The sequence below is a fragment of the Pseudorca crassidens genome, chromosome 4 (assembly GCF_039906515.1).
Source record: "Pseudorca crassidens isolate mPseCra1 chromosome 4, mPseCra1.hap1, whole genome shotgun sequence".
NCBI lineage: Eukaryota > Metazoa > Chordata > Mammalia > Artiodactyla > Delphinidae > Pseudorca > Pseudorca crassidens.
The window spans coordinates 137,280,486-137,308,443 of NC_090299.1; the positions used below are offsets into that span (position 1 = coordinate 137,280,486).

At 38.2% G+C, this 27,958-nt stretch overlaps 2 protein-coding genes across 7 annotated transcripts in view; one reads left to right on the plus strand and one right to left on the minus strand.

Moving 5' to 3' along the window:
* The first annotated feature begins 2,888 nt into the window (after positions 1–2,888).
* On the plus strand, positions 2,889–27,933 carry LAMTOR3 (late endosomal/lysosomal adaptor, MAPK and MTOR activator 3). 6 transcript variants are annotated; one of them, XM_067736882.1, is made up of 8 exons: positions 2,889–3,042; positions 3,361–3,406; positions 5,989–6,023; positions 8,538–8,596; positions 10,123–10,256; positions 11,698–11,761; positions 14,400–14,459; positions 27,679–27,933. In XM_067736882.1, exons 2-8 carry the CDS (start codon positions 3,398–3,400, stop codon positions 27,786–27,788), a joined length of 471 nt encoding a protein of 156 aa, XP_067592983.1. In that variant the 5' UTR covers positions 2,889–3,042; positions 3,361–3,397; the 3' UTR covers positions 27,789–27,933. The 6 variants fall into 6 exon arrangements, with proteins under 6 accessions (XP_067592983.1, XP_067592984.1, XP_067592987.1 ...); XM_067736883.1 differs by lacking the exon at positions 27,679–27,933 and adding an exon at positions 17,278–20,793; XM_067736886.1 differs by lacking the exon at positions 27,679–27,933 and adding an exon at positions 20,046–20,141 and having other exon boundaries at positions 2,890–3,042.
* The window catches only part of DAPP1 (dual adaptor of phosphotyrosine and 3-phosphoinositides 1), a 58,344-nt gene continuing 50,461 nt past the window's right edge, over positions 20,076–27,958 (minus strand). The window contains exons 5-9 of the mRNA XM_067736881.1: positions 27,063–27,110; positions 25,611–25,673; positions 24,098–24,183; positions 21,548–21,635; positions 20,076–20,215 (exon numbers count right to left, since the gene is read on the minus strand). Of these exons, the coding sequence (XP_067592982.1) occupies positions 20,147–20,215; positions 21,548–21,635; positions 24,098–24,183; positions 25,611–25,673; positions 27,063–27,110 (354 nt within the window). The 3' untranslated portion in view covers positions 20,076–20,146. The remainder of the gene's footprint in view (positions 20,216–21,547; positions 21,636–24,097; positions 24,184–25,610; positions 25,674–27,062; positions 27,111–27,958) is intronic.

Here is a 27,958-nt window from a genome sequence, read left to right on the forward strand (position 1 = left end):
TATTATCTGTTTCTTTCTGAACCTCAGAGATCATCTGTTAAATCCCACTTTGGAGAACTGGCACACGGTGCTGATAATCTTTTAGGTCAGTAAATATTTCCCTTAGTCCTGTACCAACAGCAGTGTTATTGATGGGTAAATGCAAACAGATCAATCTGAGTACGTAAGGAACTCTCCTATTGACATGCCATAATTTGGAAACCACCACACTTGGAAATTAAAAATCTTACTAGATTTTTCAATTTGTAGACATCATGGTATTTGGAGATCTTGGAAAGCTGTGCTCTCCCTTTTTGCCACTCAAGAGGAAGAAAAAAATCAGCAATATTTTCCAGATCAACTACCATATAATAATGTCATTAAAATGGATAATTATGTTAAAATGAAAAGTAGTGCTTCCAGAAATTAGAAGTTCTTGCTAGAGTTCATATTTTTATTTGCCTCCAAACTTGGGGGCAGATGGTGGGGAGGTACGGGGGAAATAAGGAGTTTTAGTTTTAGTCAGGGCCAGGACTAGTGGTTTCTTGTAATCACTTTCATTCTACAAATGTTGAAATGAGTACCTACAGAATGCAAGAAACAGAGGCATTGTAGGAAACTGGAAAAAATCTAAACCGTGACCCTTCTTTCTAGACCTTATGGTCTCACTGGGTAAACAAACTAAAACTATGACACATAATTATGCACAAATAAATATCAACGATTCTTGGTAGTATATAGGAGCATTCAAGAGAATGCGATGGATGAGAAGGTGTTATAAGGAAACAAGATTTAAATAACTAAGGCAGAAAATGAAGGGGTTTAGAACATGCCACCCTGAAATATGCCACTTTAGCATATTGATTATTTTGATCTGAAGGCACTAGGAAACAGCAAATGCAGGAAGGGCTCTCTGACCTCCTACTTTCTACTTAAAGGCCTGTCATAAAACTTCCCATGAGAAAGGTGCCCTCCCTCTACCAGGAAGAGAAGAACATTCTTATCACCAGAGATGGAACTGACACTGAAATGGACCTGTGCAAACAAACCTACTAAAATAACCCTTACCTTCCATTAGTTTATCCCATACGTTTAATAGTCACTGTTGTACAATCTACTGCCCCTAGCCCAAGCCCCCTTGTCTGTCTCATCCCCACCATTTGTTCTTTGTGTAAAAAGGTATATAAACTTCGGGCCTAACGGCTTTGGGTCTTCATTTTCCTTCTGAAGACTCCCATGTACATGTAAAAATATTCAATGGATTTGTATGATTTTCCTCCTGTTAATCTGTCTGTTAATTTCATTGTTAGACCCAGCCACAAAATCAAAGAAGGTAAAAGGAAGTTTTGCGTCTCCTACGAGAGAAATGAGCATTTCAGATTCGGGAACCTCCATAACTAGCATGGGAAAATAAGAGTCATTTGGATGGAAGGGTGAGGTAATCAATTCGGCTGGGAGTATAGGATTCACAATAGAGTGCATTTAGAAGTAAAATAAAATGACATGTTAGTGCCAGATTAAAGACTACATCAACTATTGTCTGCAGTGGTATATCACTAAAGATTTTTTGATCAGCAATAATGTACGTTATTTTAGAAAGGTTTAACTGGCCATTGTTAAGTGGCTATTGATACAGTCTTGCAGAATGGAATAATGGTTTGAAGAACTGAAAAAATCTAGATGTAAAAAAGCATTGTTAAGGAAGAAAAGAACATGAGGAAGGAAAGAGAGCAAACATGATACCTGATGGAATCTTGGAACCAACATGGACATAGATCAGGAAACAGGTTTACTGGCATTTTTAGAGCCTTTGAGTTAGAACTGACAGACATATGTGTACAAATATTCAACATCCAACAAGCAGCTGAAAATGTGAACGTAGAACTCAGATGAAAAGTGCAGATTTAGGACTCACATTATCAGGACACTGTGGAAAGGGAAAAACAGCAGAGGAATGAAAGACAAGCTTTAAATGCCTTCATTTAAGAGGAGGCTAGAGTGGGTGAGGAGCTAAAATAAGTGCAGTGTCCTAGAAGCTAAGAAATGAAGGAAAAGGAAGTGATCTTCAATGACGTCAGTTGCTATGGAACTGTCAAGTTCACTTGTAATGACAAGGAGGTCATTTGTAACAGCTGGGAGCTTTGTAGTTTACCATTTCGTCCTCCTAAGGATAACTAGGAAATAAGTATCTCTTCACCACGTCTTGGACTATGGTTCCTTTTGCACTTCTACTTTTTGGGATTGGAGTTGACAATCAGTCGAATACAAGTTCCCATAGACCTCATTTTCCTACCACCTACTGTAGGTTTTCCTTAAATGTGCACACAAGCAATGCACCAAACAAAAAGTAATGTAGGCAGTCCTTAAAGGTATAGCCTTCTAAGTCAAGAGCCAATGAAAGAAAGTTGTTCAATGTCTGCATATGTAGAGGCTTGAGGTACACACATAACTCATCTCCAGAAAGCTCATGGATCCTCGATTCAATCTAGACAGGGCCTTGAGTCACAGTACGTGGGTAGCACCCATGGGAAAGCCAAAAGAGACTAGTAAATTGGGGTCAGAAACCTATGGACCTGGGACTTCTAATCACGGGCAATCTGGTGTTTGCTGTTCAGCGTGTAACAGCACCCCTTCAAATTTCTCCATCTACAAGAAGAGGTTTTAAGATAACGGGCCCTAAAAAAACGAATGAGATTTTTCCACCCTCTCCAAACAAAAACGTCTTCTTGCTTGCGTTTTCCAGGGGTCTTCACGGCTCAGCGATCTCTTAGGAATGTCGATCCGACAGCCGAGGTCGCGACGTCCGGGTCTCTGTGCAGGCGAAGGAAGCAGCCCCTGGGTTGGGGGGCAGGGGTCGGGCTGGGCGCGTCGCGCGGCTGCACGCTCCCTTTTGCCGAAGCACCTCCCCGGAAATCCGGCGTCCCCGGGGTCGGAGGTCTGGGAAGTGCTTCCTGGAGCACGGAGGCGGTTACAAATCACGTGACAGCGGCTTTTGGAGGAACCTGTGTCAGTAGCTGTCGTCTGAAGTGACAGCTCAGGGAACCGGGCAGCCCAGAAACCCAGGTAACTGGAGCCAGTTTGCCCCGTGTTAGGCTTGGGCCCGCAGGTGGCGCGGGCGGTGAGACGGAAGAGAGGACGCCCCTTTCGCCTCCCCTTTAGGCCTGAGTTTTGGGTGTGAGAGGGTGAAGTGGTCTGAGGTCAGGCATCTCGGTTACCCGTCTGGGTATGTGGAAACTCCGAGTGCCTTCAGCCTCCTTGTCACGAGCCCTGGAGTCGCGGATCCTTGTCTGACCCTGAGGAAAGCTGACCCCGCGTATTGGGTTGGAGGTGGGGAGGGCGAGGAAGTGGTGAGAGGAGAGTCATCAGGAGTTTCTTTTTCAGGCGTGGAGACTGATCCTGCGAGAGGAAGGGGTTCATCATGGCGGATGTGAGTTTACACAAGAGGAAGGAGAGAGAGGGCGGGGAGAGGTAGCGCTTCCCAAGTACAAATTTGTTTCGTTTTAGCGCTTCCCTCCACTTCATTATTTTCTCTAGGATCCGAAGTGAGAGATTAATTTGAGTAGTTTGCGGGGTCCCGAGTTTCTGCCTGGAATGGGCTTGGAGGACTCTAAGGTGCCTGAGGTTGAGAAGATTTTTTTTTTCCCACGCCCCAGTTCTGCGGGCATGAGAGAAGCTCTGCATATCTACCATTTCGATTTCTAAATGATGGTTTGTTGCTCTGAATCTTTTTCCAGTAAGTGTTACGTCTCTCTGAGCTTATTGTAGCAATTGCAGATGATTTATAACCAACACCTCTTTAGCACAGCAATACAAGCAAAATTCTAAATTTAGAGAACTTCACTCCTAGAAACAGCAGGTGATTAATACTGTTAACGTCTGTGTTTGTTTATAGTTTACATACTGTTATTTTGCTGACATACATGCTAAACATTCTTTGGAACCTTGAACATACACTCATTTAATTCTTACAGTAACTTTTATGAGGTAGGCACTATTATTATTATCCCTGTGTTATAGATGAGGGTGCTAAGGCACAGAAAGATCAAGTGACTTCCTCAGGTTACACAACTAGGAAGTTGTGGAGTCAAGATAGCAACCCAGGCAGACTGGCTCCAGAGCCCGTGCTCTTAACCAGCACACTAAATGGTCATTCAACAGCAATATGAATCGGATTTTTCTGTTTAGGTTGCAAGATTGTTTTTCAACAGTTAGCAACTTTTTATGCCTTTATCACTCCATTTTTGGGTGTCTTCCATTATATTTTTGAGGCCTTATTCTCCAGGCATAATCAAATCACTAAATTCTTTTCAGCATCTCCCTTGAAAAGATTGCTGTAGTAAGGGCTGTGAGAGAAATAAAGATGACTAAGGTATGATTTCTTTCCTTAAGGGTTTCTAAAGTTAAAAAAAAAAGTATAGTAAGCAAGTGATCATACATGTGCATACATTATTGTGTAAAAATTCAAAGGAGAGAGGGATTGCCTCGGTTTGTCTTTATCAGGAAAGCTGGTTTGGCGTATTTGGTGGTTGAGATTAGCTCTAAAGGATGAGTAGCAATTTTTTTTTTTTTAAAGGCCGAGAAGGTATTACTAGTAGAACGAATAGCATAAGCAAAGTTAGAGATAGGAAAGGAAAAGATGTATGTGGAGGAGCTGTGAATAGTCCATTTCAGCTGCGGCTGAGGAAGTGTATGAGGGAGTGGTAGGAAGCAGGACTGTAAAATCAGTCGTAGACCATATTGTAGGGAGCCTCAGATGTCTACAGAATTTGTACATAATTTGGTAAACAGTGGAGAGCCATTCAAACATTGATTCTTGATCTTGGCTGCACAGGGAATCATGTGGGGAGCCCCTCCAAACCAGGCATCAGAGTTATTTTTATGCTCTCCAGGTGTTTTCCATAGCCAGGGTTGAGAATCACTGCAACTATAGATTTAGAGAAGGAGAATAATACGATTATTGGCATTGTGTAGAAATGTGTGGGGTAGAAATGGTAGACCGTCATACCAATTGGGAGGCCAGTGTAAGTCATAAACAGTAAACTGAACCTAAACTGTAACATCATTTGGAAGGGAGAGAAGAACACCAGTTTAAAAACATTTGGCTTCACAAGTGATTTTTAAAGTGATCCATGTGAGTTTTGGGTTAAATATTACTTTATGTTTCAAAGCTGAGTAAGTAACAGGGATTGGTAGTGCCATTAGTGGAAACAAGAAGAGATTGGGGAAATCTGGATTTCGGATGAAAAGTGATGAGTTGAGCTTTGTGATAGTGTGTGCAAAGGTAAGCTGATGGTGATAACATGAAATAAAGTGAACGTCCAGGTTTGGAGAATAGTAGGGATTAAGGAGCCAAATCAGTCTGATTTACCTATGTAGAGCTCATGATTGATGCCGGGATTGTCAATGAAACTCCCAGATGAGAGAGTGTAATGAGACAATGTAGTCTTCTGTTTCTTTAGTCGTAATTGTGTTCCATGCTAAACACTTGACACACATTGTGGTTTGTCTTTAGCCATGCGAGGAAACTGAGTTTCAGAGAAGCTTGTCAACTTACCCAAGACTGTTAAAGTGATGTTAGAAAGTCTGTGGATATGGAAAGATGTTCATAATATATTCTCAAGTGAACACAAAGTTAGCAACAAGAAGATGTACAATAGTATGAAAAGTATGATCTAATATTACTGCTAATATGTATTTGTGTTTCCACTTCTGGATATGCTAATCACTTTACATGCATCGTATCAATAAAGTTCAATAACAATCTTATGATGTAGGTTCTATAATTATCCCTACTCAACAAATAATGAAACTGAGGCTTAGAGAAAAAGGTTAGTTAACTTGTTGGAAATCACACAGCTAGTTAAAGCATCAAAATCAGAAAGAGAAAGAACACAAGCAAGAATGGTTATGAATGAATACTTAAGTTACCTGAGATGTGGATAGGACGGTGTCTAGAGAACCAGTACAAGGCATTATTATTATAATACGATTTTTTATATTCTCTTTCAGGACCTAAAACGATTCCTGTACAAAAAATTACCAAGGTAAAAAATTACTAATTTGTTAGTAAATAAATTCTGCTTAACATATGTTAATTTTATGTAGTATATTGTTTCTGTTTATCTTAGACTAATATATGTGTATTATGCTATTATTCAGCACTTTCAAATACCTAACATAATCTTATGTAGCACAAGTGATGTGCTTTGAGTTTGCAGATAAACAACATGAGCGCTTAGAGAAGTTACATGACTTGTCTGAGGTTAAACAGCTAGTGAATGCCAGAGGGCTAGAACCCAGATTTCTTGCCACTTTAGAGTTCTTTCATAGCGATTTACTGGATTATACTTTGACGTAGTTGGAGTAATTTCAAGGGGAAAAAACCTAAGAATTTGCCTTTATTTTTCACATTGCTTGTAAGACCTAATTGCTGAGTCTACATAACCGGAAAATGCTAGTCTTAGCAGCTCATACTTGGAAAAATCACAAGGCTTTCTTCCACCTGCCCACAGTCCATTTGATGTACCATTTTGTAAATTAGGCTCTTGTGTTGAGGACAGTGACTTCCTTTTAGGTATTTTACTGATTCAAAGGACTTTGTCACTTTAGTTGAATTAAAATTCACATTTAGTTTAATGTAAAATGATACCTTAGAGTTAAGGGCTTGAAAGAGAGGAATATATTGAGACATCCATTCTCACATTCCAGAAGAATTGAATAACCTTTGAATTAGTATAGCAGAATATGTAGTGAGATCCTTTTTTTTTTTTTTATTTCTTATTCTCCGAATCTGTTTGATGTTAAAAAGGTTTTAGATGTCAATTTACATAGGTGGGGAAAGAAAAAAAAAAAACACTTGTTTGGATTTTTGCCTAAATTGGTTTGTGTGGTTTGCCTAGGCTTGTGCCTTTACTCTGATTACAGAGCACTTGAAATTAGTATTATCTTCTAGTTTTGATTTATCTATATTCTTCTCTACTCAGAAAGAAATCACTACTGAAGTGTTATTTGTCACCATTGACTTTATGTTAATATGATACTTAGATTCATTTTTACTGTCTCCCTCCTAGTACTGGCAACTGTAAAGACAAGCTGCCGATTCTGTTCTCAACCTAATGATCAGCCGTACCAGTAGCCTCAGCTGTGCACAGTAGGGCAGGGCCATAAAAATGACCATCCAAGCTGGAACTGTCCAAAGCAGTTTTAATTATCAAATTTCTAGATTTTGACTTAAATGAGAGATGTGTGACTCTTCCTTTCCCTATAACACTTAGAGGCTATTGTAGGGTTACTAACTGGCCTAATTTCGATATTGTTATGTCACAGGGAATAGGGAGAGAGGTGGGGAAGCCGCTAGTCAGTGGAGCAGTCACAATACACAACATTCATCAGATAAGTTCACCATCTTGTATGGACATGGTTTGTGGCACCCCAAAATAATTACAATAGTAACATCAAAGATCATTTATCACAGATAACCATAGCAAATATGGTAATAATGAAAAAGTTTGAAATACTGTGAGAATTATCAAAATGTGACACAGAAGCACAAAGTGAGCACATACTGTTGGGAAAATGGTGCCCATAGACCTGCTCGGTGCAGGGTTATCAAAGCTCAGTAAAGTGCAGCCCAGTAAAATGAGGTGTGCCTGTAGTTACAGGACTGTAGGCTTTGTGTTATACTTAAGGGGCTATAGGTCCTTTGTAAATGAGGAAAGTTTGAGGATGTTTCCCCATTATAATTTTTAACATTTTTGTGCTCTAGGGATTCTCACTAATAATTTAGTATTTAAACTGCATGGATAAATTATGTCATTCTCAGTGTGCACAGGTGACAACATTGATGTTAATTAATATTTTTGAATGTTAATTATGTACCACCCACCCTCTGCTTTACATGCATTATTTTTTAAATTTCACAGTAGCCAAATAAGTACACTTATCCCCATTTTCAGATTAACTGAGACTTAGAGGTTTTGTAACTGACGCAAGGTAGCTTAAACAGTAAGCACCAGACTCTGAACTGGAAACCAGGTCTTTCTAACTTCACAGCTGTAGACTTAACCATTCTGCTTACTTTTTGTGTAGGCGTGGCTGAAAGGATTGCTGTATGACCTCCATTCTTTCTGTCCTGTTCCCTCAGCTTACAATGATCTTTCTGCCCCTCTTTTCTTAGTACCATAGCATCTCAGCTGAGATACCACTTCCTCAAGGAAGCCTTCCCTGACCCACCTGTCTGAATCAACCCCCCTTTTATAGGCTTACGTATCCCCACATATCTCTTAATGGCACTTCCCAAGTTGTAGTTTTATATTTGCATGAGGTGATCTGAATGATAGCTGCTCTCCTTTTAGATTATAAGTTGTGTGAAGGCAACTGTGTCTCTTTTTGCTTGTTATGGTGGAAGAGTTTTGGCAAACATGTTATAGGAGCTTATATCAATAATTGAGTTCCCATGGTTTTTCAGAAATAATACATGAAAATTACCATTATGACTTTGAAGGTACGTATTTTGAGAAAATGTTTTATAATATTTTAACTTTTTGTTTTCTTTCTAGTGTTGAGGGGCTCCATGCTATTGTTGTGTCAGATAGAGATGGAGTGCCTGTCATTAAAGGTAAAATGGAGCAATTACATGCCAGTGTCCTGTTTGCTTTTGAATAAAAATGTATTTATATCTGAGTAATATAGAAAGCAAGCATAAAATAACCCATTTCAATACATTCAGGAGATGGTCTTAGTTTGGGAGGAAATGTTTGCTTTTGTGTGTTGAAGGCTGGGTTGGAATCTTAAGTAACTTATTATATATCAAATGTATCACGATATCGTCCAGAGTTTAAGCATGGATTCATCACAAACCCAGTTTCCCATTAAAGACATTTTATGTAAACGATTAGTAAATCTAAGTGATGAGAGTGGGCATATATGCAGCTAGATATATTATACACACAGACTCCCCCAATATATGTTTTTTATCAGTATTGCTAGTAGTTTTAGGATAAACATCCATACATTTGAATTAACATAAATTTATTGTTTTGTTTACTCTTTCTTGTTCTGCTTCCTTACTGGAAGTAAGATTTTGAAAAACTTTTAACTGCACAATTACTTTAGTTTACCAGAATCTAACAATAATTTTTGCCTAAAGAAGAACTGGTTAACCTAAGGAAAAAAAAAAAAAGAAAGAAAAGGATTTCTTTTTGCCTGAGTTTTACCTTATTTTTAAAGTATATATGTCACAGAAAGAGTAAATAATGTTCTGCGTATTTTGTTTACAATTTATTTTCCACCTGGGGTTATCATATATGTCAGATAATTTCAGACTTTAGAATTGAAAGAAAGTTTAGAAATTAGCTAATTTAGTTCTTTCATTTTATAAATGAAAATGGTCAAGCACAAAGAATACATTGTCAGTCCAAAGTTGCACATGCGTCAGTGACAAGATAGGCAAAGAACCCATCATCTCCTGATGTGTGATCCAGTGTGCTTTCTAACCCAACATAGAACATAGGTAGCCATGGGCAAGTCACTTACCTTTTCTCAGTTCTGTAATGAGGGCTTTGAAGAAAGTAATCTCAGAGATTTTCCAGTTCTCATGTTCTTTCTGAGGATCGCTGTGTTAAAAGCCCTTAAGCTCAGCACTTACTGGTACAACTAACTCCACTTAGACCTTTTCATGAGTGAAAGAAACTTAAAACACATGGCCAGTTGTAGAATTATTATCATCTACAAAAGATACTTCTGTGGGTTTTATGAGAGCAAAGGTTTTTGAAGCTTTTTTTTTTTACTATTCTAGCTTTGCTCTCAGTTAACCAAAACATTCAATTTATTAATTGTACTGATAATCATAATCTGTGTTTTAAGTTAGATATTAAGAAAATGGAAACAATTAGTATTCATTTGAAAATTTTAAAAAATTGTGAGAACCAGCATTTCTTCCCTTAGATATGATCACTTAACTTCTGGCTGAGTGGTTTTTCCCACCTAAATTGATGAGACCCAGTCAGTAATATGATTTTCTGTATTGTGAAGCATAACCATTGTGCTCCATTTTTTACAGGTTTATGTTAAAAAAAAGTGCTCTAGATCTTTTCCCTACCATATTTCCTGCATAATTTTTACTTAAATCATTTATATTTCCAGTGGCCAATGATAATGCTCCAGAGCATGCTTTGAGACCTGGTTTCTTGTCTACTTTTGCCCTTGCAACAGACCAAGGGAGCAAGCTTGGACTTTCAAAAAATAAGAGTATCATCTGTTACTATAGCACCTACCAGGTAAGTTCATAATTATCAAATGGTTTGCTGATGATTTCAACTATTATTATGTCTTCTGTATAAAGTAGTTTGTTTTATAATTCTAAATTTTAGTTTCGAAGGGGATGGAATTATAAAATCTTAACCTTCAAATTGGTTATGTTAAACTGTAGTAATTTTTTTCACATTTCAGGAATTAATTAATATAGAAAATTAGATTAGAAGATTTAGTAGTAAAGTATATGTTATCCTAAAAAGGGTAAGTCAGGTCACTATTACCTCCAGTAGATGGTGCCCTTAGCTTATTTAACAACTGTGATTTCTCAAATGACACACTTTTTTTTTTTTTTAATTAATTAATTATTTATTTATTTTTGGCTGTGTTGGGTCCTCCTTTCTGCGCGTGGGCTTTCTCTAGTTGCGGCGAGCAGGGGCCACTCTTCATGGCGGTGCGCGGGCCTCTCACTGTTGAGACCTCTCCCCTTGCGGAGCACAAGCTCCAGACGCGCAGGCTCAGTAGTTGTGGCCCACGGGCCCAGTTGCTCCGCGGCATGTGGGATCTTCCCAGACCAGGGCCCGAACCCGTGTCCCCTGCATCGGCAGGCGGACTCTCAACCACTGCACCACCAGGGAAGCCCCACACTTTTTTAATTGTGGTGGTGACAGATGCAGAATTTTCCTTGAAAGTCAAATGATAAGTTATTTAAATTTGTTATCACTACTAATTCCTTCATTTGGTTTGAAATATATAAAATAAGTGAGGTTATTATTTGTGGGAAAGAAATTAGTTGCTACATATCTCTTGACCTCCAGCTGGATTTTCTTCTTTAGAATAAATTAATCACTTCTACTTTAGAACAATGTTTCCCAGAGTATGTCATGTACTACTGATGGTACATAAGTGACATTTTTTATTTTAAAAGTTATATATTTTAATGTCTTTTAGGCAAGAGATAACCAGCCCATCTGACCTTTAATTTAGCCAATAAGGGTTAGGTTGAAGCTAAATTTTTTAAAAAGATAGTTGATTCAAAGTTAATTTAAATTTAAATTAATTTAAATTATAGTGGTTCAGAGGAGGCAGAAGATCATTAAGTTATAACCACTTGAATGACTGAGAAATACTGCTTTGACCTATTTGCTTATCAAATATTTATTGAGACCCTATTATGTAATTGACACTCTGCAGGGCTTTAGAAGATAAAAAAAGATGAAGACACAGCCCCACCTTAAAACTTTCCAGGCTAAGTGGTATTAATGTCTCTAGGAGATAATCAGTAAGCCTGTTTTATGGAAATACTTATTTTCACTGTTGCATGTTTTCATGATGTAATACCATGATGTTAGGCTAGTATCTTACACATTGACCATTTAAAGTTTTTTGGAAGATTAAGATATTTCATCTGAATTACACTACCTTTTCACTATGTAACATATTATTTAGATCTTGTTCTCTTTTTAGGTGGTTCAATTCAATCGTTTACCTTTGGTGGTGAGTTTCATAGCCAGCAGCAATGCTAATACAGGTGTGTTTTAATACGGCTTTTAATTCTTTATAATACCATATCTGAGCAGTCTAATATGATAGGAATAGCAGATTTAGAGTAAGAAAACCTAAATTCATGGCCCAGTCTACCATCTGTTCCTTGATCTCTGGAAGTGTAACTTCTCTGAACTGTGTTTTTCATATCTGTGTAATGGAGCTAATGTCTGCTTTCTCGATCTTGTGCGCTTATTTTTTAGTTCAAATGAGACAGTGTATATATAGGTAAGTGATCGTTTAAGATAGAAAGGAAAACTAAATGTTATCTTCACCTCTTGAATGCTATATCTTGCTCACGTTACAACAGTTTAAGAAAACAAAGAAGAGTAGAGAAGATAACCAAACAGAACACGTAAAAACGATCAAGGATGAGTTCAGTTCCATATAGACCAATCTATAAAATGTTGAACAATAGTGGGCAAGATGAATGTGATTGAGAATTTAAAGAGTGTGACTAGGATGAATATACTCATTCTTCTTTAGGGTGGAAGAATTTGAGGACGAACACTGGGAAGCTGTACTTTCTAAAGAGGATAGTAAGATCTCATTGTATCCAGTAGCCTTCACTGTCTATTTTCATGTAAAATAATGACAGTATTCAGTTGAATTGTAATTTTTTTCCTCTTTTGGTTAAAGTGGAATTTTTTTAAGGTCTGTCTCCTTCAGCTTTCACCACTGTTAGAACTGTTATGCATTCCTTTTCTGTTTTTTCTCTTTCCAAGCTCTTTGAGCCTGCTTTGTTTCCAGCTATGTCACTGAAGCCTGTATTTAGATTCCTCATCTTTAAAATGAGGGGTTTAGATTTGATAATCTATTGGGTCTCTTCCATTTCTAAATGTTTTGAAGCTATAAAATATCATATGTGAAAACACTTTATAAATTGTATAGGATGGGAATGGTGTCAATATTTTAAGTATATTAAACCTCAGTTCTGATAAATCAGTCATGTGATAAAATCATCAGTTGTTATAAATTATGATAATGTGCAGAACTGTATTTTAGTATTGATACCTAGAACATTTCCTTGAGAATCCAAGATGCTTTTAATGCTCTGTGAGACAGAGGAAGATCTTTATTTGAGCATAAAACAAGCAGTATTTAAGATATATATAGCCTTCTACTCTGGTAAACTAAGGAGAAGCTAATTTCTAGACTAGTTTGTTTCTTTCAGTGTATGTTTTATACTCCTACCAAGCATCTTTAAAATTATTGTTTTCATTTGAAATACCCATTTATATCTTAGCTTTATTGAATTTATATAATAAATATTTGATTATTCCTTTGCTATCTACCTATCTTGATAAAGTTCATTAAAATTGGCTCAGGAAAAAAGTATACCTTTTTTTAGTAAAAATCATGTGTATTATTCCTGAATCAGTGCAGATTTTGAAATAATAAGGTATAAATTAAAGTTTTCCTTTCAAAACTAACAAAATTATAGCACATATGTAATTCATTTTACATCTTCTAATACATATAAATATTTTCATTAATTTATGTTAATAGATGATAAAAATAAACTTCATAATGAATATGGGTTTTTGATTATTTAGAATTACAGTATTTTGTTTTAAGTATGTTTTAGTAATGGAGAATGAACTATGTCTCACTTACTTTTTTAGTATTATACATTTTGATAAACATTTTTCTAATGTTCAAATTTTCTTAATCCCTTTGTTTTAGGACTAATTGTCAGCCTAGAAAAGGAACTTGCTCCATTATTTGAAGAATTGAGACAAGTTGTGGAAGTTTCTTAATCTGGCAGTGGTTTCTGTGTATACCTTATCTTCATTATATCAGACAGTATCAATCCAGCAATCTTTAGACCACAACAACACTTGTATCCATGTACTCAAGAAAGGGCCCCTTTTTCCACCTTACACTAGAGAAAGAGCCTATAGATAGAATTTACGGACAGATTGATTCTTATCTTTTCTTGTGTAGGGCCTTTTCTTATTTGTGAGATATGGGGATTCCACAGAAATGGTTCAATCTATCACAGCTCCTATGGAGTTAGTCCAGTCACCAAATATGCATGAGATTCTATTCGGTGGCTCAGAATCAAAATGATACTCTGATCCACTTGAGCTATGAAGTGCTCCCTATTGTACAATATGCCAGGCCTGCAGAATGAAGCAGACTCTTTTTATTGTGAATAGTGAGGACATATTTTTCTTCATATTATTTTATTTGCATTGAGAGGAAGATAAAATGGCTTAGTAAAAGTAATAGAATCAGTACAATCACTAACTTTCCTTTGTATATATTATTTTGCAGTATAGGTGAGTATTACTAACTGATTTGATTCTTCTCAGAGGGTGCTGCTCTTTAATGGAAATGAAAATGATAGCTAATGTTTTTTTCTTCCACTCTGCTTTCTGTAACCAATCAGTGTTTTTTAATGTTTGTGTATTCTTTATAAAATTTAGATGTGATTCATTATTGAATTGTTTCCAATATTGGTATGTATGTAAACATGGTAGTATAGCCCTTTTTTTTCATACATGAGTATAAATAAAATAGTATTTTTAGAAGTACAGTTTGAGCACTGTGTAGGTTTTTTTCCCCCAGACTATTTTCAAACGTTTAAAGACTATAATTAACTTAATTCACTCTTTCAGCCACACGAATAAGTGACTGTTTCACATCTGGTTTGGAGACCGTTTTACCTAACATAAACTGTGAGTTGGAAAATAAACCTCATCCATGAGCCTAATTTAATCTCTGAAATTGGTATCACAGTTCTAGCATGTGCTTTTCATTTTCAGGAATTCAGTCCATTCAAGGTTGTTAATTTCCTCCTAGGATCTTTGACAATCAGCGTTTGTCACTGGTACCTGGCATTGAGCACCTACTGTGCGCCATTCACTAGCGCTACCACATTGCAGAATTCTAAGGAGCACAGTGTACATCATATTTCTCTGCTCCAGGAGTGCATTTTACATGACGTGTACGAATGCAGTCTCTCAAGTTGTACAGTAAGATCAGCCGGCCACTGTGTCTGCCTCCTCCTTCTTGCCTTCCTTTCTTCCTCCCTCCTTCCCTCTCTTCTCCCATCCTCTACAAATATGAGACTAAATTGTGGTACCTATCTTTAAAGAATGTACAGCTTAGTAAACGGAACAGGTATAGGAAGTGCTGTGATGAAGCTGTGCACAGGATGCTATAGAAAACACAGAATGGGGCATTTAAATTGGGCAAGAACAACAGCCTTTACAAAGAAATAGAGGCAGGAGATATGTTTTACCTGCAGCATGCTATAAATAGTTAATTGTTATAACCTAATGAAGCATTAGACACATCCATTAAAATCTAGAATTCCCATTATCCAGATTATTATTTAACAGTGTCCAGGAAGTTTTTGCCAATGCAGTGATGCATGAAGCAAGAAAGTCTTTTATAAATGAGGTGACCAAAATTGTAATTACTGGTAATTTTATATGTATACCTACATACATTCATACCCACCACAGGAAAGAGAACTAATAAATGGAGATATTTAACCTTTGCATGGTGAACACTGCTACTATTAAAATTTCTATTTTAAGGGGTATAATAGTTAAATTATTCTTTAGTTCATCCAGAAAAATAAGTTGAAACTTCTAAGGAATTTTTGAAAAGGTAATATAAAAATAGATTATTTTTAAAGGATAGTGTAAAACTACATCAGGTGCACAACTAGACAGATCAGTAGAACAGAACAACCCAGAAACAGACTTTAGTACATACATATGAGGAGTTAAAACATTGTGAAGATGACATCATAAGTCAATTGGGAAAGGTTTATTAAAAAAATCAGCACAGGGCTTCCCTGGTGGCGCAGTGGTTGAGAGTCCGCCTGCCGATGCAGGGGACACTGGTTCGCGCCCCGGTCCGGGAAGATCCCACATGCCGCGGAGTGGCTGGGCCTGTGAGCCATGGCTGCTGAGCCTGTGCGTCCGGAGCCTGTGCTCCACAACGGGAGAGGCCACAACAGTGAGAAGCCCGCGTACTGCAAAAAAAAAAAAAAAAAATTAGCACAGACATTCTTTATGCCCTACTGATGGAAGTGTGAATTGTTATATCCTTCTAAATAGGACAACTTGGCAATCTCTACCAAACTCAAGTGCACATAACCTTTTACCCAATGTATTAGGATTCTCCAGAGAAAGAGAACCCACAGAGACAAAATATTTAATTTGGGCACCCCATGTTGAGTCAAATTGACACAAAAGCCCACAATTCCACTTCTAGATATTCATGTTACCGATGCATATGGATGTGTGAAAAGTATATACTTATAATCATTGCAATTTAATAACATTAAAGGATTGGAAACAAGTATCCATCATAGATGAGGTGACCTGTTTTTTTTTTGTAACAATGCCATTTTATACCTGCTGTTCTCGGTGTAATTATTAGTGCTCCTTTCAACTCTGAAGGGTCCCACTTTAGATAGATTATATGTTCACCCTAATCACAGAGGGTTGGTTAAAGAAATTTCTACATTTGCCCAATGGAAAAAAGAACGAAGAAGACTTTGGGTACTGAGATGGAATGATCTCCCAAACATAATGTTCAGAAGAAAAAGCATGGTGTGAAACTGTGTGCTATGTTACAACTTATGTATAGGAAGAAAAAATATAGATGTATATTCATATTTGCTTGTATATGATAGGTATCTCTGAAGATGCACAGAACGTGGTAACGTGGGTGGAGTGGAACTAGGTAATTGGGGGACAGGGTTCCCAGGAGCGACCCTTTTCACTGTAAACTTTACTTATTGAATTGTTAACTATCCAAAAGTGATAAAATTAACTAAATAAAATATTTCAGCAAACAACAAAATTTATAATAAAATGGTGATGAGGTATTTGGGAAAGAAAGTTGTATCACTTGGGGTTCACCAAAAAACAACCAGTAGGATATATACATGAATTAGACTTAATTCAAGGGACTGGTTACCTGATTTTGGAAATTGGCAAGCCCCAAAATCTGCAGGGCAGGCCAGAAGCCTGGAAAATCTCGGGCAGGAGCTGAGGCTGCAGTCTACAGGGAGAATTTCTTCCCCATGGAAACCCCAGTTTTGCTCTTGAGGCCTTTCAACTGCTTGAATGAGCCCCACCCATGTTATGGAGCATAACCTCTTTTATATAAATTCAGGGGAATGTAGATGTTACTAAGCACATCTATGAAATACCTTCATAGCAGCATCAAGATGAATTCTTTCTCAAGAAGGCTCTTGCTTTATTTTACGTGGCTGTCCACTAGCCAGACCTACTTGAAATGTCCACAGACTGGACTGTTCTGTTTGTTAGTACAAAATAAGTTACAGAAGTTGAGGGTTAAGGGTTTAAAAAACAGCAGACATACTATGTCTATTGAATTTGATTTAAAAACTGGGATTGTGATAGTTGTATTTTTACTTCAGTGTTCTAATAACGTATTGGATTTTACAAATTCCCAGTCTGTGATAGAAAATAAATTTTAAAAGAAAATTAATCTGGCCCTTTTCCATAGATAATTTAAGAAGCTCTGCTCGACGTCATGCCCAGACAGCCTGAATCGTGGTGAGCAGAGTGTAGGCTCAATGTGGCTGGGAAGACTTTGGCAAAACTACAAGTTTGCTGCAGTTGACCTGAAGTAGCAGTAGAGAGGAGGGAAGTAGAGTTTATATTCATCCTGTAATAATTCTCTTGCTCTCTGCCTGAAACAGGGACTCAGTGTAACTCCCTGACCTGCACCCCGAGCGTGAGTGAGAGGGAAGGACCAAAGAGCCCAGTCTCCCGAGTGCCCTGGGCTGGAGAGAGAGGCCTGTGGCCTGCTGAGTGTCCTCCTGTCCAGTGGCCCAGGAATAGGGACGGGTTTCCCTCCGAGGCAGTAACAGCCATCTTACCGTTGAGCGGGGCTCTCCTGGTCCAGAGGCAGCAGTGCTTCTGCGGGGCAAGATTTTCCCGGGGTTGGGGGGTTTCTGAGAATAACTGCTAATCCTTCGGCTGTGTCTTGAGGTACTTTATGATGAGCACATACTGTTAGCGACAGAGCTTGACACAGACAGCTATTCTCCCAAACAGCCCCACTCCAATTTGGCACGAATCATCCTCCCTCGTCCTAGGGCCCTTCCCTGAGATCCCTCGGGGTGAAATCATGATCACTTTTCAGGGCTGAGACAGGTAAAGAGAGCAGGTAAAGCATCTGGGGTAGTACTAATTGCATGGTGTATGTTAGATCGCCCTTTTCATGTCAAAACCCTCCAAACAATGGCTTTATCCCAGCTGAAGCCCACTCCATCATATAGCTTTGTGTGCCTCACTTGAAGTATTTATCGTATTTACTTCTGTACGTCGTCATGGATGTATTTCTTATCTTTTCCATATTCAACTGAAAACTCATTGAGGACGGGGACTATTTCTTCAACTCTGAATCTTTCAATCCTTTGTAGCTCATAGTCTAACCAAAGTGGACTCTTCATTGCTATTTATGATATTAATTGGTTATATTTCTTTTAAATTACAGTTATTAAAAACACTTCAGTAGCAAAATATTACAGGCACAGCAAAATCATGCTGTTTTTAATAAACATAACCAAAGAATGTAAATAAACATGACATATTTTACAAAAAATGAAAACAATGTTACCTACACAACACCCTTGCATCTAAGAAAACAAAACAAAACTGTACGTCTCAGTGAAGATTTATGTCTAACTCCTTACTTTGCAAACTTGACACAATACTTTTTTTTTTTTTTTTTTTTGCGGTACGCGGGGCTCTCACTGCTGTGGCCTCTCCCACTGCGGAGCACAGGCTCCGGACGCGCAGGCCCAGCGGCCATGGCTCACGGACCCAGCCGCTCCATGGCATGTGGGATCTTCCCGGACTGGGGCACGAACCCGTGTCCCCTGCATCGGCAGGCGGACTCTCAACCACTGCGCCACCAGGGAAGCCCAACACAATACATTTTAACTTGACATTTGCTATATTCCATATGATACAAACATTACAAAATACATTAAAAACCTTGTTGAAACATACAAAAATTTAATGTAATTTCTGAGTCCTAGATGTTTAAATAACAGAAGAAACGTATTCAACAAGGTAGCCCTTTGGACTGCAAGAGCAGCGTCATATCATAGCTTTGCTCCACAACCTTATTTTTGGGCTCTTCCTCCACTTTTGTCTCCCTTCAAACTTCAGTCTAAAAAAGCAGTATTAATAAAGATAATAGAAGGGGTTAAAATCTATTTAGGAGCTCTGGATGCCAGTATCTCATCCCCCTATTTCAATCCCTTTGTTCTGGCTTGAAAATGCTGTGTAACAAACACAGCATTACCCTTTGCATGTGGATTTAGTGTTACTCCCTCAATAGACAAAAGAAGTTCCTCTTGAATAAGGTGTAGGGTGCTCCGTGCAGTGCAGGGTACATCTTTCTTCTCTTGGGCAAATACCTCCCTCTCACTCTGGGGAAGGGATTGTTATAACACACTCTACTTTGAAAGTTTCTTTCAGTCTGTTTGAGAAGTGTTGGATGAAGATAACTTAGTGCTTACAAGTGCTCTATTATTGTTATAATAATAATTATCGTGATAATTATTATTAAACTACAAGTTACTACTTTATCACTCTTTCTCAATTTATGTTTTCTCACTCTTTAAAGCATTTCCCCCAAAATGACTAAAAGATGCTTTTTTAAGATTGTACCTTCCATTATCCTTATCATCTTACCCAATAGCCCATAGGAGATTTAGTTCTCACAGGTTTATCATTAGAGGGGAAGAAAGGACCCGGTAGATATCTGAGCCTTTTACAAAGAGAAAATAAATACTACAAACATTTTCCATTTTAGTTTTGGAAATTGTTTTGTTTTTTTGTATAAAGGGGAAAAAAAGTAAAAACAACACTGCTCCTCTGCCCCAGTCTTGGACATTTGCTATCCCAATACACTTTCTGAAAAGCCGTCTAAACCTCGGGCTACATATATAGCTGTTGGATAATAGCACAACTTGGAAGTCAGATGAGTTGACCCTGGTGCAGAGTGGGACTTTGGGTAACTAATGTCAACCAGCTTGGGGACAACAATGAGGGAAAACAAAAACCATCTCCCATCACGTGTTCTAAGATCGAGCACACCTGGTCGCAGTGGTTCATCCGTCTCCATCAGAACAAGGAGCCTTCGGTATTCTCAGGGACATGGCAGGATCTTGAAGGGCAGCAGTCTTCTGTGAGTCAGCAAATGTGGTGTCTTCTGAGAGGTCCAAATCCGCATCTGCTTTTGATTTGTTTCTACAGAAAAATCCTTAGCTTTCATCTGAAACCTGCTGTGGATCACAACATCAGGAACATTCCACCCTGCTCCTGGGTCAGGGCATCCCTCATCGAGGAAGGTCTGTCTATTTAAAGATGAATGACCGAGATCGGATTGTGCCTTCCCCTTGATCAAGCTGTTTTCTTATTTGAGACTGCAAGAAAGCACACCCACGTGTATTTATTATTGAGCAACTTTAAGATAACGAACTTTGGCTTTTAACAAACATTAAATAAGAAATGCTGACTAGTAAGAAAACCGTGCAACTACAAATTAATTATCATGTCCCCTCCTCCCCAAGTTTTATTCTGGTTTTCTGTATTTTTCTCAGGAGACTATACTGTAAAGTGGTTGCTAAAACATGCACAAATTGGGAACTGGCCTAATACTTTTAGTAATCCATAAAATGCAATACTATTCAGCGAATCAAAATGAAGATATAGATCTAACTTTATTGATTTGGAAAGATGTTCATGATATATTGTTAAGTGGAGTTAGCAAGTAAAGAACACTGCAGAATGATGAAATTTTGTTTCTAATATTTATTTGCAGAGGGAGAAGTCTGAAAGGATGTGCATTTGATATATTTTTACTTTAAATTTTCTATAATGATTGTGTCACTTGCATAGTTACAAAATAGAAGAAATAAAAAATGAGTTGTATTTGAGCAAAAGCTTCATATGGCAGAGTATTTCCCCACTGAATATCAAATACATTGGAACTGTCTCAGAATGAGTAGTATATTGCTTTGGATCTCAAACTGAAAAGATAACCAAAAGCAAAAATCCCAGTATTTGGAAAGGAATATTCAATAAGATTGTATATATCAGCTAATTTCATTTAAAAAATTAGGAATAATTGTCTGTAGTTGAAAACATGAAGGGTTTCAAGATGGTATTTATAGGAAATTTGAGAAAGCTTTAAGGACAAGTTCTTGGCTAACAACTCACTAACTTGCAAACACACAAAAAATGCATGAGACTAGTAAATTCTTATAAGCCCTTTGTCTTCCTCCTGGGAGGTACATAGAAAGCAGATAAATTAACACACCTTTGGTCCTTGACTGGCACAAAGTAACGCTTACACTGGACATTAAGCTAAGTCTCTCTGGCAAGCCTCCTTCTCTGACAAAGTAAAAGGATTTTCTACTATAGAAATATGTCTGCTTTCCTCTGTCTGGCCTCTGGTCCCACATGTCCTCCTCCAGGCAAACTTGGACCAGCCCACACACTTAAAGGAAGCCTGATAGACACCAGGGTGCGAGGCTAGGCTCTGGGGCTGAGACCCCAGTGCATTTTCGTTCTTTTGCTTTTACTCCTATCTCCATCCCTTCCACATCCCAGAAGAATGAACAGACTCTTCCATAAGTCTGCAAGTAGACCTCCTGTCCGTTCTCGGGGGTTGTCTGACTCTTTCAATAGAAATATGTTTGAAATCATCAACGTGATTTCTGAGTGCTAGGTATCCAGAGACATGAATAACTCACCAACTTCCAGCGTAATATCTTGATCCACTCGTCAGCTTCTACTCCTGTCTTTGCACAGAGATAAAATGTCCTGAATGGAAATACTAAGCTGATAAGACAAAAGAAAGAATGTAAGACACTCCAGATTGTTGGTTGAACATCTGTTAGTTGAGCACTAATTAGAGTATTCCAAGGGGAAAAAGAATTGACAAAGAACCTGGGTGAGAACTTGAGGAGTTGGTATATATGGAGCTAGTCCTGCCAGCAAACGCAGAAATGTTGAGGCTGCAGATTCATATTAGTATTACAGGCCAGATTTGTATTTTCTAATGAGAGCCCAAAGAAAAAAAAAGGTCCAGGTCACCCCCAGATCACTTTATTGTTCATGTCTTAGACTGAATACACATATGTGTTTATTCAGCTGATCTGTTAAATGACTCAGAACTTGTGCTATGATTCAAAGAACAAGCAAGACAGATAAGAGAGTTTATTGAAGGAGCTCATTTGTGTTAGCTGACTTCAGCGAGGATGACACTGCCCTCTGTGGATGAAGACAGTTTTAACTTTTCAGGGCAGGAAAAAGAGACAATAAATCTCTTCAACTATTTATTTTGCCCACTTCTGGCCATGAGTTAATCTTTGCTGAAGGGAAGACAAACTTGCCTACTGGTATGAAAGACTGTTCTAGGAATAGAGTTAACTCCTCCTTTGTCTCTTTGGCTATAGAGTCAAAATCGTCAGACTTATATCTCACCCACACCTCCTGTCCTTACAGTTGAGATGCCAAACACTAAAAATCTTTTTGTCCTTTTTGTGAAAAAGGAAAAAAAAAAAAGCCTTGGACTTCCCTGGTGGCGCAGTGGTTAAGAATCCGCCTGCCAATGCAGGGGACACCGGTTTGATCCTTGGTAGGGGAAGATCCCACATGCCGCGGAGCAACTAAGCCCATGCATCACAACTACTGAGCCTGCACTCTAGAGCCCGTGAGCCATAACTACTGAGCCCGCGAGCCACAACTACTGAGCCTACGTGCCACAGCTACTGAAGCCCGAGCACCTAGAGCCTGTGCCCCGCAAGAGAACCCACCGCAGTGAGAAGCCCGCGCACCGCAACGAAGAGCAGCCTCTGCTCGACGCAACTAGAGAACAGCCCGCGCGCAGCAACAAAGACCCAATGCAGCCAAAAATAAAAAATTAATTTAAAAAAAAAGCCTTAAAGTGAAATCAGAAGGGTTTCTATATCCTAAAACCAAAGCAGCACATCTGGTTATACCAGTAATTAATGTTGAATAGACAAGAGGTTAAGTCCCTGTGTATAAAAGGTAAACCCTGATGTGAGGTCCGGTTGGGCAGTGAGTAGAGAGAGGGGGAGCTGGGGGGAAGGTGTGATATTGTGTACAGAACCAGTTGTTGGAATTGTCATTGTTTTGTCCTCCCTGAAAGAGACATGATCAATTGCCTGTTAATACAGATAATTTTTCCTCTCTTCTTGCTAACAGAAACCCAGGTGATAAATTATAATTAGTCGGAGCCACTTATGATCGTACTATACTGTTTTCTAGCTTCCTCTGCTGCTAGTGATGGCCATGGGACTCAGTCTTGGCCAATGAGATGAGGAACAATCCGATAGAAGAGTTTCTGGGAAAATGTCTGCTTTCCTGATACAAAGGGCAGACCTGGCTAATACCATCCCAGCATCTTTCTTTATGGCTTACATGAAAATGTGAGGCCTACAGTTAGAGTAGCTCTCTTGGACCCTGAAGTAGTAAGCATGAGGAAAAGACTAAGAGAATTATAGAGACATTGGACCTGACCTTGTCAAGGTAGCTGCCTATCTCCCAATTGCTTGTTATATGAGAAATATAACCCCCTGTTAATTCATATGGTACCTTTATGTGAATTTTAAAAAGATTTCCATTATTGGTTGATACTATACAATCATTAATTAATAGTAGTTAATGTTAATTTTCTTAGGTGTGACAATGGTATTGTAGTTCTATAGGTGATTTTTTTTTCTTAGGAGATGCAAATTTAAGTATTCAGGGATAAAGTGCCATGATGTCTGCAACGTACCTTCAACTAGTTCAGGGTGAGAAATAAGACACTCTTTTCTCAAGATACTTTACTTCTCCCAGTTAGAAAATTGTCATGATATACTGATTGTGACAGAACAAAACACTTTTGTGCCATCTGCCAGAATTGTCATCATTATACAAATCACTCATTGTTGGAGTCAACAAGGTTGTAATTGAAATTGAATAAAACACCTCAAAGGAATAAAAGCTGTCTAAGATGTGAATGGCATCCTACTTGTGCAGTGCATCATACTTGTGCAGTGTACAACCTAAACAATTATACCCAGGAGATTTTCCTACTTGTTTAAGTCACTTTAAATGAGGTATTATGTCACACTCGGCTGAAAGCACTTCTGACATACATGCCCTGTGTGATAGTTAAACCCACTTGCCTCAGATCAGAACATTTGTACACATTAAGACATACAATATTTTATTCTTCTGCTAAACTGTCTGGCAAGAAGACTTAAAAACATTTACTTTATAAAACAACTTACCAAAAACAGTTCACCCTTTCCTGTGAATAATCAAATTGTACAGCCGAACATTCTGTTAAATCTAGGCTCCGAATTGGTTCTGGTGACTTAAAAAAATAAAATAAAAGGGCAAACTGTGTCATCATAAGAACACACATACAAATCTGTACATCACTTGTTCCCCTAACAAGTCTCCACTATGAGCGACTGTCAACTTTCCTTCCACTACGGGGACTGATTATAGAAAACCTTCCTAAGGGAAGTCACATGCTCATCTGGGGATTGGCTTTTCATGAAACTGGACATTAGGAAGAGATTTTCTTTGTCAATTTAAATTTGGTGGAGATGGATTTTTAACACGTGGAAGGGGGTCATATTTGTCTCCCATGTTTTTAAACATCCACTTACTCAGAAATTTTGTGTAGGAGAGATAAAAGATGAAATAATTTTAAATTTGTTTAATGAAATTGGCATGAGAAATGGACAAATTTTTAATAAAGGGGGACACTGCTGCAAGAGACAGTCAATACTGTGGCAAGAGAACAATTCCATTGCCTTAGACGGAGGGAATGATGTCCTCAGTGAGCTAGAGGTTAGCCAGCCTGAGAGAGCCGTGGCTGGGATACACATCTCGTCTTTGCAAAAGAACACTGCTCATATCAGGAATCAAGAATTCACATCTCCAATCGTTTATAGGATGTTTCAGGTGCTCATAAAATTTCAGGGATTTTGAAGGCAGACATTTCATCTACAGGGCTCTTTTTAACATCTTTATTGGAGTATAATTGCTTTACAGTGTTGTGTTATTTTCTGCTGTATAACAAAGTGAATCAGCTATACATATACATTTATCCCCATTTCTCCTCCCTCTTGCATCTCCCTCCCACCCTCCCTAGCCCAGCTCTCTAGGTGGACACAAAGCACCGAGCTGATCTACCTGTGCTATGCGGCTGCTTCCCACTAGCTATCTACCTTACGTTTGGTAGTGTATATATGCCCATGCCACTCTCTCACTTCGTCCCAGCTCACCCTTCCCCCTCTCCGTGTCCTCAAGTCCATTCTCTACATCCGCCTCTTTATTCCTGTCCTGCCTCTAGGTTCTTCAGAACCACTTTTTTCTTTTTACATTCCATATGCATGTGTTAGCATATGGTATCTGTTTTTCTCTCTCTGACTTACTTCACTCTGTATGACAGACTCTAGGTCCATCCACCTCACTACAAATAACTGAATTTCATTTCTTTCTATGGCTGAGTAATATTCCATTGTATATATGTGCCACATCTTTATCCATTCATCTGTTGATGGACACTTAGGTTGCTTCCATGTCCTGGCTATTGTAAATAGAGCTGCAATGAACATTGTGGTACATGACTCTTTTTGAATTATGGTTTTCTCAGGGTATATGCCCAGCAGTGGGATTGCTGGGTCGTATGGTAGTTCTATCTGTAGTTTTTTAAGGAACCTCTGTAGTGTTCTCCATAGTGGTACTGGGTTCACTTTTAAAGGGAAAATATATGACCATGTTTCTTACCATCTGGTCTTTGAAGTATTTCAGTTCATTTCTGTGCAAAGTGAACCACCTCGTTTTCCAGGTCTGAAAAAAAAAAAATTAAAACATGTAGGTTTTGAATACAGGACCACAATATTTGAACTAGATAATTTCCTTTTGTTGTAAAAATACCTAAAAGATTAGATACAATAAGATATTCTTGTGGTGTTGTTTCTGACGGAAAAACTTTCAAAATAAAACTTAAAATTTTAAAGTTTCAAAAATTAAAATGATTCCATGCATTAAGCTCACAACGAAGGCAAAGATATCAACATTTTTAAACAAGTGAAAAGAAATAACCTATCATAAACATTCAAGGTGATTTATAACAAACTGCTGAAATTTCCATCTTAATAAGACTTAATAATCCTAATAAAACTCCATAATAAAAACAGATATCATTGTTCAGCACCTACTGAGGGCTGCATACTATCCTTGGAGGTTTATATACATTATAGCCAATCCCCAAACATTGGCGAGTATTGGCTTGGCCGAAAAGTTCGTTCGGGGTTTTCTACTAGCCTATGGAAAAGCCCAAACGAACTTTTTGGCCAACCCAATATTATTATTCTTGTTTTACAAATAAGCAGATTGAGGTTTAGGAAGCTCAACCACATGCTATTCTAAACCTTGCCTAAGAACTCCATGACATTGGTGGAAAAACAGCGGTTACCCACTGCCTCTTTCTTATGTACTAACAGAACACTAATGATGTTGGGTGGCAATGTTCCCGGTTAAAAGAAGTAACTGAATTTAAACATAATGCTATGAACATGAATACTTCCTCTCCTTAGGGAGCATCCAGTCCAGTAGGGACACAAATAACTAAATACTTAGGTTAAATTCAAGCAGGCCAGTATCCTTGAGAGGTTAAGTGTCCTGACTCTTAAAATGGGAAAGAACAGACACATTCCATGAAGGTCTTCTTGGCATGTGAAAATGGAATAGAGTAACTTTAAAGGTATAATCACATAAATAGAGGATACCCCCCCCCAACTAGTAAAGTCCTAAATTTTGTTTTCTTTGGGATTTTATAATATAGTTACATTCATGTCGGTGACGGGTCTTTTGGGGCCTACTGTTAGGTAAACATTTCATCCAATTTTGACTTCTTTTTTGTTAAAAAATCTTAAAAGGCCAAGATATGTGCTAGAGTTAACTTGCTACATTCATCCTCAATCATTGCATCAAAAGGATATGTTTTCTTGGGTATTAAATGTAGGCTATTCTCATACATTCGGCTTTGCCAAAGAATAGTCAAGTCATTTTCCAGAATTTTGACTAATATTGGCCATAAAGATGAACTCTGGAAACAGGTAAATACTATAACTGGGTCAAAATAAGTAGGTTCTGCTTTTTAAAAAGTCAAAATGAGGGTTGAGCCCCCATGACGTGCTCTCTTTCTTTGTGGCTGGCAGCAACGTGCTTCCTTACCTTGACGAGCCCCCCCTGTTTGGTGAGGTAACCTTCTTTGGTGCCCAGCTGAAAAAAGAATGAAACAAGTGAAGCCCAGAGCTATCACAGCTTTATTTTCCTATTTCTATTTCTGTCCTATTTTAAAATGAAACACAAGTTTGCCTTTGATCTTCAAGTAATTGCCTCTCAGTTTTCATCTAGGCACTTGAAAATCCTCCCTGTGTTGGGAGAGACTGTTTTCAGACCAGATCATCTGGTGTGATTCGGTAGCAACAGGCAACAATGGACAGATTCTCCTCTAACACGAGTTCGCAGTTTGCAAACAGTCAGCCACATCATACCACTCATGAAAGTCGGCATTGGGCAAAGTGTGTGTGTGCATCCCAGCTGCTTGCATTGTTGGTGGGGTGTTATGCCCATAAATATGTCCACACACACTGACATGGGGTCAGTATCTGGGAAACTCTGGATTAAGAAGGATTTTAATCCTTCAGAGAAGGATTTCTGTACTTCCCGGACTCTGTTTTATGCTAATGTGCTTCATGAATTGTAAAGAAGGAACATTAGAAATAGCATTTTCAACATTTATTTTATCATGTAATTCTCCTTTAAACCCCCTTTTATTTTTTTGCAGACAGCCTCTTGAGACCTATAGTCCATGGAACAGATTTTCATGAGTGCAGACTTATTTACACGGGATTCATCCAAAAGGGATTTGAAGTGAGAATGAGTCATTCCTTTTAACTCACTCATCATTAATTCCAGAGTAACAACATTACACACTTAGCTGGCACCTACAAAATGTAAGGAATGGTGGGGAACTGTGTGAATAGAAATTTGCATAAAACCAGGACCCTCAGATGAAAAATATTCTAAGTTCATAAATTTCCAAAGAAATTAAATTCCTGGTAAGA

What these genes read in the sequence shown, in the direction of transcription:
- LAMTOR3 (XM_067736882.1), top strand. An exon ending in CAGCAGCAATGCTAATACAG is followed by an intron (nt 11,762 to 14,399) that starts GTGTGTTTTAAT and finishes TCACTCTTTCAG; the next exon opens with CCACACGAATAAGTGACTGT. An exon ending in CGTTTTACCTAACATAAACT is followed by an intron (nt 14,460 to 27,678) that starts GTGAGTTGGAAA and finishes ATTTTTTTGCAG; the next exon opens with ACAGCCTCTTGAGACCTATA.